This window comes from Myotis lucifugus, unplaced genomic scaffold (genome assembly GCF_000147115.1).
Source record: "Myotis lucifugus unplaced genomic scaffold, Myoluc2.0 scaffold_59, whole genome shotgun sequence".
Classification (NCBI taxonomy): Eukaryota; Metazoa; Chordata; class Mammalia; order Chiroptera; family Vespertilionidae; genus Myotis; species Myotis lucifugus.
Genome location: NW_005871107.1, coordinates 2,629,229 through 2,643,494, shown reverse-complemented (window position 1 = coordinate 2,643,494; position 14,266 = coordinate 2,629,229). Strand labels below are relative to the sequence as shown.

Here is a 14,266-nt window from a genome sequence, read left to right as displayed (position 1 = left end):
TCGCCTCCCTGCATTGTGCCTACATATGCAAATTAACCGCCATCTTTGTTGGCGGTTAACCGCCATCTTAGTTGGCAGTTAATTTGCATTATCACCCTGATTAGCCAATGAAAAGGGTAGCGGTCGTACGCTAATTACCATGTTTCTCTTTTATTAGATTAGATTGTATAATGGAAATTTGCTAAGAGAGTAGAACTTGTGTCCTTCCCCATCCCCCCAAAAAAGTAAAAATGTGTTAATTAACTTGATGGTGGGAATCCTTTCACAATGTATACATAATATCAAGTTGCCAGAAGCCAATTCCAGCATGTCAGCAAGGGCTGAATCATCTGGAGTGGCAAGGGCATTTCCCCAAACCTGAAAAGGGATGATTGCTTGCTGCCAGACAGCTCATGGCATCTTAATCTGCATGTTATTACCTTCTGTTGGCCGAACATCTGAACAGCCGAAGGCAATTCGCCAATCTGACAATGGATTCTGTACCTAACCCTGGCCTTTGATGTGTATATCTACCTCGCTTAGGACAAATTGTGTTAATAAAAAGCAAGGAGTCCTGAGACAAGGAGAACTTAGTTCCTTTAGCTAAGTCTTCTCTGACTACCTATAATGCCTTTCAAAATTATGTTTCGTCTCTGGACTCTTATTTCATTTACGCACAGCCCTTCTCCAGATTTCTGAACCCTAGACGCCGGAACAAGAACCACCGGCATTATCAAGTCATTATGTTATGCATTTAAAATATTACAATTTTGTCAGTTATAGTATTTAATGTATTAAATACTATACCTGAAATAGTATTTAAGGCATTAAACAATTTATAATTTTAATAAAGGCAAAAAAAGAAATTCCATGTAATGTTCAGAAGGCAATTCAAAATTTACCATTAACGCTGAAGAAAAAGTCCTGATCATTAATATTATGTTCTCAATTGTTTTTTTAAACATCACCAAAATAAAAAAGGAAGGTAGGTTTTAAGGCTAACTTAAAACAATTTATCTTCATAAAAAAGAATATGAATACTGAATTTGCTAGAATTTCTTATTCTGTTTTCCTGCAATCAGAAGTAAATAGTATCTTGGGGATGGCTCAATAGAGCATAAGAAAAGAAGTACTGGCTGCCAGTCAATAGTTATACACCCCCAGTTTAAAAACCTCAGAGGTAAGTGGCCTTTATGATCTCAGACAAGGCTGAAATAGTAGTGTGAGATTTCCTACTTGTTCATTCTAAACACTGTTGTTTACCTACAGCAAAAGTTAGCAAACTTTAGGCAGTGAATATTTAGGCTTTCTAGGTCATATAGTGTTGGAACTATTCAACTTGCTTTTTAGTAGGAAAGCAGCTACAGACAATATGCAAATGACTGGGAGTGGCTGTGTTCTAATAAAACTATGTGCAAACAAGCTGCAGGCTTAGTTTGCCAACCCCTGGACTAAAGAACAGGAGGCTTTCAAATCAGCAATGGAAATTCTGAAACTTTTCAGAAAGGAAATAAGTAGTGATTGTGTAAAACCATACTCTTACAACATACCTGAGCTGGGGGCATGACAGTTGCAGGTAAAGGATTAGAAATCATTGGTCCAAAGATGTCCAGATCATCATTCAGGGCTGGCACTGTGGTTGTGTTCCCATTGGTCACTGGTGCCTCAGCAGGACCATCTAAAAAGAGCATAGATTCTTGTCTTAAAGTAGAATCTCTTAGTACTTAAAACATGGCATTATTTTAAAAATATATGGTTAAAAAAAAAGAACAGTTCAAAAAGTTGACAACAACATATATCTTCCCCTTCTACTCCAGGTTCTATCCCAGTGATGGCGAACCTATGACACGCGTGTCAGAGGTGACACGCGAACTCATTTTTTTTGGTTGATTTTTCTTTGTTAAATGGCATTTAAATACATAACATAAATATCAAAAATATAAGTCTTTGTTTTACTATGGTTGCAAATATCAAAAAATTTCTATATGTGACACGGCACCAGAGTTAAGTTAGGGTTTTTCAAAATGCTGACATGCCAAGGTCAAAAGGTTCGCTGTTCTATCCCCTTACTCAAAGAAACCATTTCCAATTTTATTCTTCCAGATAATTTTATCCACCGTATTCTATATCCAAATAGAACCCATACATACATATACATACATACATATATATGCATATATATATATACACACACACACACTGAGGTGTATATATAAAGTTTTTAATAAATGGTGTCATATATTCACATTATTCTGTATCCTGATGCTCCCGTATGTGCCAGGTACTGTTCTGAGTACTTCACATATATTAACTCATTTAATCCCCATAACCTAATGAGACAGACACTACTTTTGAGTTGATTAGCTAAGCTAGGATCTGATACCATGTTCTTACAAACAATGCCTCTTCATAAATGGGTGTGTTTTGGATATCACTTCATAGCATGTACTAGTATTTCTACCATAGAAATAAATTTTGATGATTTTAAATGTCTGAAATGTTGCATTTTAAAGTTACTATAAGGAAAAAAACTGGATAAAAAGAAAGAAAACATACACTGGTTCCATAGGAAGTATCCATAAAACTTGAAATAAACCATTTCTTGGCAGTACCAAGCCACTGAGCTATAATGGGAAAGGAACTCTGATAGGGGGCAAACATTCTATTATCAGTTCCTACTTACCCTATCATTCATAAAACCTTTTAAAATATCTCCTTTTACATTAGTACAAAATTTACACAGTGTAAGGGTTGGAAATTGGAGTGGAGTGAGGGGGAGTTTCAGAGCATGGTATTCCAGGACATGGAACATCTCACATGATTCTGTTTTTTGTGGCCACAACCAAGTAACAGTTCTGAGCATCATGACTCCAATCTCTGGGACTTATATCCTAATCAGGCTTCTATTTTAACAATTTACAATTTCATGTGGCCTCTCTTTGATGTAACATATGTTGTTAATGAATGTTCTACCATGTACTCAGTATTTCTACTACAACCCACAGAAACTCATAGGTTTCTTCTCTTTTTTTTGAAGTATAACTATAGAAATTGATATTACTCATTTCCCAGTTTGGAGCTTTAGGAAATCACAGATTAATTTCAGTGAATAAATTGTCACAATAAGATATTTTTTACTACCTAATTTATAAAAGAGTATGTGAAACCCACAAAAGTTAGTTTGGAAGAAATCAACTGCAAACATTTTTCAGTCACTTCCAGTGATATCACATTATCAGAGCCATATACCTGGGTCTATGGACAAGTTAAAGATGAAGTAATAAAGCAATGCACAGATTATTACTAATTTATAAGATACAGAATTTTAAGCTAAGACACAACTATGATAGAAAAGCATTCAAATGACTCATACATGAAAGTAATTTTCATTTCTAACCATTTCAAAAGGCAACATTCATTCTGAAATTAGACCTCTTTGAAGATCTATTTTATATTTTCTATCCATTCCACATTCCATTTACACGATGTATATAGCACATTATGTACTATATAGTACATCATGTAAATATGAACCAGAAATGAAACAGCATAAAAGAAAAAGGTATTCTAGATGAAAAACACAACTAAAGGAACATCTTTGTGATATTACAACAGCTCAGTAAATAAACTCAGTCCAATGCCTTGTAAGCCAGTGGTGCTTTAACCCATAAACTGTAGTGTGCAAGGTAGGGGAACATCCACATCAGAGACATGTTTAATTCAATAACAAAATATGACTATCTTATATATCTGCAATTTCAACTCACAAACAGAAGCACATGTCCTCCCCAAAACAAACTATAAACCAAGAAAAAAGTTTAAAACAGGAAATAATTATTTCCAATTTTACAGTTAAATTTCTTTGCTTTTTGAAGGAATACTAGTAAACACTAAAAATTAGGGTAAATTTATGGGGGGAAATCCTTAAACATAAGAAAATACTATTATAGTGGAACCCCGGTTCTCGAACTTCATTCATTCCAGAAGGCTGCTTGAGAAGCAATTTGTTCGAAAACAATCATTTTTTCTCATTAAAAATAATGTAAATTGAATTAATCCGTTCCAGACTCCCAAATGACTCTGTTTTAACCTTACTTATATATAGTACATGTCCAATGTACTGTTTAATTTATAAACACTTCTTAAATTTATCAAACCATCCCCTAGTATCCTTAAATGAATTTTTTTTTTAATGTATACTTTTAATGATTTTAGAGAGGAAGGGAGAGGGAGAAACAAATGATAAGAGAGAGTCACTGATCGGCTGCCTCCTGCACACCCCACACTGGAGATCGAGCCCACAACCAGTGCATATGCCCTGATGGGGAATCAAACCTTAACCTCCTGGGATTCATAGGTCGACACTCAACCACTGAGCCACAAGGGCGGGCCTTAAAATTTTAATATATCGCGGCTTCTGAAATGCTATCACTGGTTAACTGCTTTTCATTTATCCAATCAACAACAGTTTTTCTACCTATTCAATTGCCTGTGATTATTTTGTGAACACTTTCATACCTTAGCAACATTAGCACTCTTAGTAGTCTCTTTATGTTTTAAAATTGTGCTAATCATATAATTTCGCCAGCAACAAAAGCAATCTCTCGTTGGTTGTCTCAGAGACTTTTTGTCATGCTAAGGTATCAGCCTGAAAGGGTTGTCAGGTAGAAAACTGAACAACTTGGTCAAGAACCGATTGTTTGAAATGGGAGACATTCGAGAAATGAAGTTTGACTCTATTACCTTTTTTCCTTTGGTGAATTAAGTACTATCAACTGATTTTTACCACAGGCCATGTCAATCTAGTCAAAACAGCAGTGAGCAAAGGATGCACTATGTGAGAACCAGGGGGTTAACCTATTAATACAGCAAATGGCTTGTTTTTATTACTTTTATACTGTACATCTTTCAGAAACTTTTAAGTCTGTTCTAAGTAGTGCATTATACTTCATTAAGAATATTAACTTAGTTATACTTTCAAACCTACCTGGTAGTACCATATCTAATCTGTAAAACAACATGGAGCATTTCATTTGGTTTTTGAAGTCTAATTTTACCCTTCACACCTTAGGACACATGTAACTAGTAAAACAGCCAACACTTAGTATAGTGCTTGTTTTGCACAAAATCTTAAAAAACACAAATACACACAATAAACATGCATTTGTTCAATGTTTATAACTATGCTATGAGAGAGGCACTACCAATTATCCTCATTTAAAGATGGCAAAAATAAAAGGGTACACTTGTCTAGTGTCGCAGAACTAGAGCAAAGCCTGAGGTTGTAATCCTCCTCAATTTTTACTTTAAAAGCAACACGTTCTTGTAAAAGATGCAAACCCTACAAAAATGAGTAAGAGTTCCCTACTATGGATAATGGTGATGACTGCATAATAATGTGAATTTATTTAATATCACTAGTAAAACTGGTTAAAATCTTAAATTTTATGTATATTTCAGCACAAAAAAGTCCCTTACCATACCTTTTCTATGCTTATAAACAATGTATGTACAACAATTACAATACAAAAAAGTTTTCTTTTAAATAAAATTATGTATGTGTAGATGGGGTGGATTGCATTCTAGGATATTGCATGGACCTACAATAAGTGATTATTCAATTCTCCACTGTTGGGCATTTAGGTAGTTTACAGGCTTTCGCCATACAAAAACAGAACAGTAAACACCCACAGTTCTTAATATAAGCTGACTTCCTACACTGCAAGGTAACATAACTTCTGTTCCTACCATTGCAAAGTAAACAGCTCCATTTTCACATCCCATTAAAACATCTTTAAAGAACTGACCTCCTGAAATCTCAGAAAGGCATTCTGCACAAACAACAAAATTGGGCTCTCTTTGTAACCACCTACCACAATTAGAGGAGCATCCATTAAAGTTAACTCACAATGTCAGTCCAAGGGACTCTGGAATCCTTCAGAATGAGAGGAGCATCTGTTTAGGGACAACAATCGTGTGGCCAGGCTGACACTGTGTTCAAGTGATGAGAATTTTCTCTTAGTTCCGAAACACTTTCTTACGGGCCTGACCAGGTTTCCCTCTCTACTGCCACGTGATAGGCACAGGTGATTCTCCTCTGCTCCCACACCTACCGCATACTTGCCCTGTGTTCTCTTTAACCCATTCTTCTACCCATATGATCCCCTCATATGATGGATTTCACCCCATCAATTTTCCTTGTTACTACAAAAGCTAAGCAGTCACAGAATTTTTGAAAAACCTTTAACCTAATTGAAAACTCAGCCTTGCAGAAATCAGTAAATACAAGTTTCCAGTGGGTTTTCCCAATGGATTTCAATGTCTGTTAATTTGACTCACTAGAGTTGGCTTGCAAAATACATTCTTTAAAAAAGATAGTTTCAATTCACTTTGTTGTTTTTGATTTTCAGTATTTAAAAAGGACACTTAAAGACTTTATCATTATCATCATCATAACCATCATGTTTCCTATACACTTTTATAGAATATTTTACGTTATCATTTTTGTCTCCATGAAATATGAGAAGGGCATCTCTTTCCATTATCTCCAGTTATAGAAACCAGGGCACAAAGAGATTAAAACACTTGCTCAATATCACAACCCTAGAGTTCAGTAGCAAAAAACCTGCACTGTAAAGTCTTCTGACCTCCAGACTAGTGAGTGCTCTTTTCCTTAAACCACATTTCATCAAAACTCAGGTACTTACAACTGACCCTAGTTAAAAATAAATCACTTAAAATTCTGAAAATAAAAACCAACCTTTAAATAGTTCATAATTATTTCTAAGTTAGAGAAGCAGGGACAGAAATAGTGCAGAAACCATTCAGCACCACACTCACAGTTCCTCGGCGTCTCCCCCACTCCACTCTCCTCTTACCAAGCCCAGTGTCTTCTCAGTTTACAGTGAGGGATGCAGGTGGATATGGTCATCACTGAGCCGACTGGGCTGAGAGAACCAAGTGTGGTGTATAATCAATCAGTCAACAATATTCACAAATCACTGGGAGTTCAATGCATCCTTCTGATCCAGGGTCCACTAATTTGCTGACTAATGATTAAAAGCTCAGAGGCCACAAAAGCAACAGAATACCAAGATGTTGAAAACAGTTTCTCAGATATATATATAATTTAAAAATTTAGAAATAATAAAGCTTATTCAAAGAACTTAAGTTATTCAAAAATAGCTTAAGAAAAACATTTAAGTCCGCATGGATTACATTTGATGTGCACAAAATACACACGTGCACACACCCAAACAAATGGAAACCTCCTCCAGGGTGGGGGGAAGCTCAGACTAATCCACACAGTGCCTGCTAAGAGAGAAATGGTTGTCTGTGCATAACATCAGAATTCCCCACAGACATGCACCTCATGTAGTGTTCCTGGCTCAGCTACAGACTGGTGGCAGGAGCAGCCAGCAGCAGGAGGAGGCAGCAACCCCTTTTAATCAGTATGCAGAAATAGTGGTTGGTGGACAATAAAAATAATGGGAGATCCAGAGTACAAGAAAAGCCTAAGGCAAATGGAAGAAATTTAGCTGGGACAACATCATAAAAAATGATAATGAAGCACAAAGGACCCCTTAAAAAGGCAATGAGCAAACAGAAGAAATTAGGACAATGCAGTAAAATGAAGAAGGAATTTCGATCTTCAAGGCAAGGACATCAAGCCTAGTTAGTTGCTGTGGGTAACCATTTTCTATGTTACCTTAAGATTTCATACTAGTGTTTTATCTGAACACTGAGTTAGTAGATCATTTTAAAACTGCACACATAACACAAGTTTACAAGAAAAGGTTATGATTTGAGTTAAAGGAAAAAAGTTGTTAAAGCAATGCTGCATCTCACATGAACAAACGGCATTCCCAGCATGCATTTACTGGCCTATTTCACACCGTGACACTGATAGATGCTTAAAAAGAAGGTAACATTTCAAATATGACAAAGTCATGAAGGCCAATCTCTACCACTGAGAAATCCTCAATATGGTGAATGAGACCACTGATTCTATTAACTGTGGCTATGCCGGAACTCATCTGATACCAATAATCCAAATGAATGAAGGTAAACAAAGTATTTACAACATTATTTAGTGGCTTCTTCTTGGCACATTCCAAATTCCTTTGAACAATAATTTATAAACTGACGGGAAATAAAATAACACTTTGCATTTCTATAACACACTTTTAACACTAGTACTTTGCCAGGTACTCTGATCAGACACAAAGCATCTCAGGTTAGCCATCACATTACCTTAAGAAGATTTACACAATAAGCCTAAGATTTCAACAGAAGTCTGGTCTTGCACCTGGAAAACTCAGCTGCTATAACCAGATTGAGAAGCTTCTCCTGGTGCCCCAAGCACAAACAGGTGCCTCTTCCTCACCCAGGGCTAAAATAGACAGTTGCCCTACCTCTCTATGGAAGGCCTTGGGGGCAGGGGGTTGGCTTTATACCAATTGCAGCCACAGTAGTTGGCTGACCTCCCTTCTGAGGCAACAAATGACTCTGGAGCACCACTTCCATTGTAGGCCACATCACCCACATCTGGTCACTCAGACCTACTACTAAAGGCCGAGGCTGCAGGCCGAGGCTGCATGCAAAGTGCCTTTAGATTGTCACTAGGGGCCCACCTTGAAAGGAACTGTGGGCTGTGAGGCTGCGGTGGGCACAGGGGTGGGTCTCGGCCCATCCTCCACGTCCCCGCTCCCATTGCCGCCACTCCCACACGCTGACGGTGCCAGCCCCACTTGCACCCGCTGACAGTGCTGAGCACTTGGGGCACTACAACTGCTACGTTCCTGACTGGGATCCTTACCCGTGGCTTCCTCTCTCCTCTCCTTCAGTGACAGATGGGATTATCTCTCTAAATCAGAATTGTGTCCTTCACAGTCCCTCTGTCCACAGCAGCCCAGGCAACTGCATGGGTTAGTCTCCTCTACCAGCCACCCCGGGGGCCAGAGCACATCTTGCTCTCCTCTCCTACAGATGGGTTCCAAGTGTGCTATCACAGCACCTGACTGGAACTCCGAAGCCATTTAAAGCTTCTTTTCTACTCCTGAAACCACTCAAAGCTTTTTTCCTTAATAAAATTATTACTTGGAGTTCCTTTATATTAAAACATAACTTGGTGCTTTACACAGGTGAGGCACCAAGAGCTGTGTTTATCTGGGAAGGTGCTTAACTTTCCAACCACTACTCATTCGTTCCTCTATAACATTAGATTTTACTTGGAACAAGTGGGCACAAAAAACTTCACTTACTCCTCCCTCTGACTTAGCAGCAGCAAGAAAATTACTCTCTGACTTGAAGAAAATATAATTTAAATTGGGAGTTTTAGCATTATTCCAGATTTCAAGCTGAATTCTCGAAAACCAATTCTCTTAACAGATCCCACTTCTTCCCTCAGCAATAACTCCATCTTCTAGTTTCCGGACTGCAACCTCATCCCCCACTTGCACACACAGCTGCATTTTTCTGGTATTTACTAGAGTTCCATGAACTCTGCTGGGGCTCAATAAATATTAATTGAATTCATCCTTTATTGAATGTCAGAGGCATTAGCTGGTCATAATGTATTTGCACAAATAATAAAAAAAAATGTCAAAGAGCAACATGAGATTTTATGTATTGCTAATCTAGTTTAAGGCAGATAAGAATATGATAAGGAAATGGATGTGATGTTTTTCATTACCGCTTTTGACTGAACATGGACATTCAGCTTTGAGTGCACCCCTGCTACAGTGAAAACTGCCAAGTCTAATTCTTCATCGGTGACTACTGAGGCATCATCCTAAGAATGAATATAAATGGAGACAGCAATGATGAAAGAAGGCTGCTTCCATGAGATGCAGTGGTGCTCTCCTTAATGGAAAAACTCTGTCTTCTTAAAGCTTTATAAATTTTCATGTTACTCAAAGAACCCTTTTTATTTTCTACTCCTAAAACCATTTAAAGCTTTTTCCTTAAGAAAAATATTACTTGGAGTTCCTTTATATTAAAACATAACTTGCTTTATAAGTGAAATAAACTTCCATGTGCCACCTTGTAAATTCAATTCACAAATGTCCATTTGAAGCATATAAAAATTTTCAAGCTATAGACTGTTTTCAAGTGCTTAAATAAATATAGGTGCCTGAGAGTTAAGTGGAACTATTTGCTTTTATTTTCAATTAATCTTTCTTAATGCTAAATAGGTAATTTTAAGGCTAACTGACTAAAATGACTGAAGTGGTCTTAAAAGACGACCTGAACCTCTGTTCTGTTCACCGCTCCTTTTCCAAGCCCCTCTGTGTAACCTGGCCGGCTTTGAAGCAGGGAAGCTCGTGTGAATTATGAGGACTAGAACTCAACATAATTATATTTAGAGCCCTGGACTTAAACTCTATTTTCAAAATTACAGTTCTTGAATATTTTAATATACTGCTTATTTTTACCACCATAGGAGATTTTTAACCCTAGGTTGTATATTTGCATGTTATATCAGCTTCCTAAGAAATGAATAAAATGTTCAATTGTAATTCCTGAAACTGAAAACAATTTACCCAGTAAGAACTAAGATCAATTTTCAGAAAAGCAGTGTAAGAAGTTCAACTCTACCCTTCAACTGTCATTATCTTCTTTTAATTGTTAATCTTTCTCCAAACTAAAAAACATGTTTTTAATTAACTACTGCTTAAAGGCTCAAATATTACTAAAAATCACCATTTATCAAGCTATTTTAGAAGAGAAGAAAATTTTAAAAAGAGCTGACAATATTGGTAGATAAGCACAGTACAAGCAATCCTCGAATGAAAGTCTGTTTACTTACCAGGCAGACAACATATATCTATCAGCCATGAGAATAAATACAACATTAAATTAAAATGAGCCTTATTATCATCAGGTATATAAAATGAACCTAGCTAGTAGATATAGGTATAAAGTGTGATGCTTCAGTTAACCACAATTAAATTTTCTTTACACCAGCACATTTTATAACAAGGCTATCCCAGAATTATTTTGCTAGGGGACCTCTCCTCGGCCCCCATCCCCAACACAGACTCAATTAGAGAGGGGGCGGGGGAAATGAATCTATTCTTTATTTTAAATGTTGAAATGTCACCATCTACCAAGCCTTTGAAGGTTACTTTGATATCTTTTCTTTCCCCAAGGAACTCATTACTTGGATTTCCAAGAAGACAGTGCTGACAGAGACTAGCAACCTTATTAAAGACTTCCTTTTTTGTGGGAACTCAGCAAAGTAATCATAACATTTTCAAATTCAGTTAACAGTTATCTTTTAGCATACTGATAATAAAGCTATTATATTCATTTGAAGTAAAGGTTTCCATTGTTTTGTAACTATAATGGTGACTTGAACTTTTCATTACTTACCGAGTCCTAAAAGATCAACAGTCGGCTCTGCAGCTTTTTTAGGGCTGGTGCTTTTTTTAGGTTCTAATTGCTGATCTTCTTTCTTCTGTAGCTTTAAAGTAAATAATCAGATGTATTAATTTTTCTTAAACCAATCAAGCCTTTAAAACTCAATTATACAGATTTTGTATAAAGTTAGTGTAATAAAGCATATGAAGCATAGTGTAATGAAGCTTAGAACATTTATTATTGTATTAACAAAACAAACAAGTAAACATGATTATTGAGCTCACAGTGACAGACCTTACATATTAGTACCTCAAAATAGTGACTATATATATAAAAGCCAAGCGACCAGAATGACAGAACAACCGGAATGACTGGTTGCTATGAGGCGCACTGCGGCGGCCAACCAGCCCAATGGGGGCCCCAATCGCCCCCCCCAACCTCCCACGACTCCTCTCCCAGCCAGTTCAGCCCCCAATTGCCCCCCCCCCCCATCGCGGGCAGGGCTGGCTGGCTGACCTCCCACAGCCCCCCGCCCCAAGCCGGCCTGGCCCTGATCAGCCCCCATCGAGGCAGGCCAACTGGACCCCACCCATGCACGAATTTGTGCACCAGGCCTCTAGTATAAATATAATCTTAATGTAATTGTTCTTAACCAGAGGATAGCTAAGAATCTTGACCATTAAGCTTAATCTGACAGGAATTGTTCTTTGGGAACCCATGTAGGCAACCAGTAAGCAATGTTAACACTTTGAAAAAGAAGTCATTAAAAAAAAATCCCATTTGAATTTTGCATAGAATTCATGTCAAGTTCAATGACACAGTATTCAAAATCCACTTACATTTTCCGTCATAAAATTTGGAAATTTGTCTATCTCTAAACTTCGGGTTCTCATCTTATTTTGTACAGTTTCTCAAAGAATGTTGGACACCAAATCACAGATCCAGGAAGCTCAGAGAATAGCAATCAGGATAAATGCTAAAAATAAACTACACCTAGTCATATAATTTTCAAACAACAGAAAAATAAAGAAAAAATCCTGAAAGAAGTGAAAGGAGGAAAACAGTTATCTACAGAGAAGTAAATATCAGAATTAGATTTAACTTCTTAGAAACCATGCAAGAAGAACCATACAAGCATTTCAAATATTTAAAGTATTGAAAGGAAAAAACCTCACAAACCTAGCATTCTGTATCCTGCGAAATCATCTTTCAAAAGTAAAGGAAAAACAAAAACTTAGACAAAGAAAAACTGAGGGAATCTGTTGCCAGAAGACTTGCCTTGCAAGAAATGTTGAAAGTTTTTCAGAGTGAAGGAAAATGATATATATAGGTTAGAAACTCAGAACTACATAAAGAAAGTAAGAAATTAGAGAAAGAATAAGTGAAGGTAAAATGAAATATATATTACAACAGTGCTTTCCAAACTAAAATATAAAAAAACACTATAAACATTTGAGATTTTAATATTACTATTATAATTTTAACTCTTCCTTCTCTCTTTCTTTACTATGCTTAGAACCTGGTGGTTTTATGTGTCATGATATCATCAGGTATAATGACCAAACCAAAGCCTTACCAAACACATGTACATAGTATTATATTATGTCAACCTGTTTAATCAGACACCTTACATTATTTCAAAGTTTCCATTATAGCCAGGTAAGAGACTCTCTAGAAGTCATTAGCAATTTATTACTAGGTCACAAGAAACATAATAATTTCATAATTTCACTGCTTGCTTTAAGATGATACACTAAGTCTACAGTGAAAACAAATTCACAGAAACAATTCTCAAACACATAGGATGTTTTCTTGCATCCCCCCCACTGGCCTGGTCACCTCTTACTGCCCCCCCTGCTGGCCTGGTCACCTCCAACTGCCCCCTGGATGGCCTGGTTGCCCCTCACGGCCCCCCCACCAGCCTGGTCACTCCACGCAGCCTGCTGTTCAGTCTTTGGTCATCCCTCACTAACCTCCCTGCTGGCCTGGTCGCCCCACGCAGCCTGCTGTTCAGTTGTTTGGTTCTCCCTCACTAATCCCCCTGCTGGCCTGTTCGTAGGCAGCCATCTTGTGAGGTCATGAGGGTTAATTTGCATATTACCTCTTTATTATATAGGATTAGCAAGATAACATTATATGATACTTAATATGTCTAAATTCATGTATTATAGTAATGTGGTAATAAATCCATCCAAAGATATAATTTAATGTTACCACACACACACTACAATAACAAATTCCACTTATAGAGTTCACATGCACTAAACCCATGTTTTTACTTTTTACTTTTATTAGTTAACTAGAGGCCTGTTGCATGAAAAGATCTGTGCAATAGGCCTTCCCTTACCCTGGCTGCCGGCACCGGTTTTCCTCCGGCACCCGGGACCCAGGCCTTCGCTCCGGCCAGAGCCGCCTTCACAGCCCTCGCTGCTCCGACCAGAGCCGCCTTCTCAGCCCTCGATGCTGCGGCCAGAGCCGCCTTCACAGCCCTTGCTGCTGCGGCTGGAGCTGCCTTCACAGCCCTCGCTGCTCCGGCCGGAGCCGCCTTCAGTCTTCGCTTCGTGCCTACGTATGCAAATTAACTGCCATCTTTGTTGGCGGTTAATTTGCATATCTCGCTGATTAGCCCATGGGAGGCGTAGCGAAGGTACGGTCAATTACCATGTTTGTCTATTATTAGATAGGATGATAATCTAAGAATCACACTGGCATACAAGGATTTGGAGACTATGCTCTTTGAATTAGTGCTATATTGTTACCACGGTTACTAACTACTATCACTACTGCCTCTACTATAAATACTACTACTATTAGCTTCCCTGCCCCCATCCATTAGCTTCCAATCCAACCTGGTCTCCTTTTCTTCTAAAGAATGGAAATTCTCTCTCTTTGGTACTTAGTTGTTGCTACTTCAGAATAATGC

The 14,266-nt window shown here is 37.6% G+C and overlaps 1 protein-coding gene across 1 annotated transcript in view; it reads right to left on the bottom strand.

The window, feature by feature from the left end:
* The window catches only part of SMAP1 (small ArfGAP 1), a 142,386-nt gene that overhangs the window by 8,271 nt on the left and 119,849 nt on the right, over positions 1 to 14,266 (bottom strand). Inside the window, 2 exon segments of the mRNA XM_023754308.1 lie at positions 1,530 to 1,657; positions 11,356 to 11,446. Of these exon segments, the coding sequence (XP_023610076.1) occupies positions 1,530 to 1,657; positions 11,356 to 11,446 (219 nt within the window).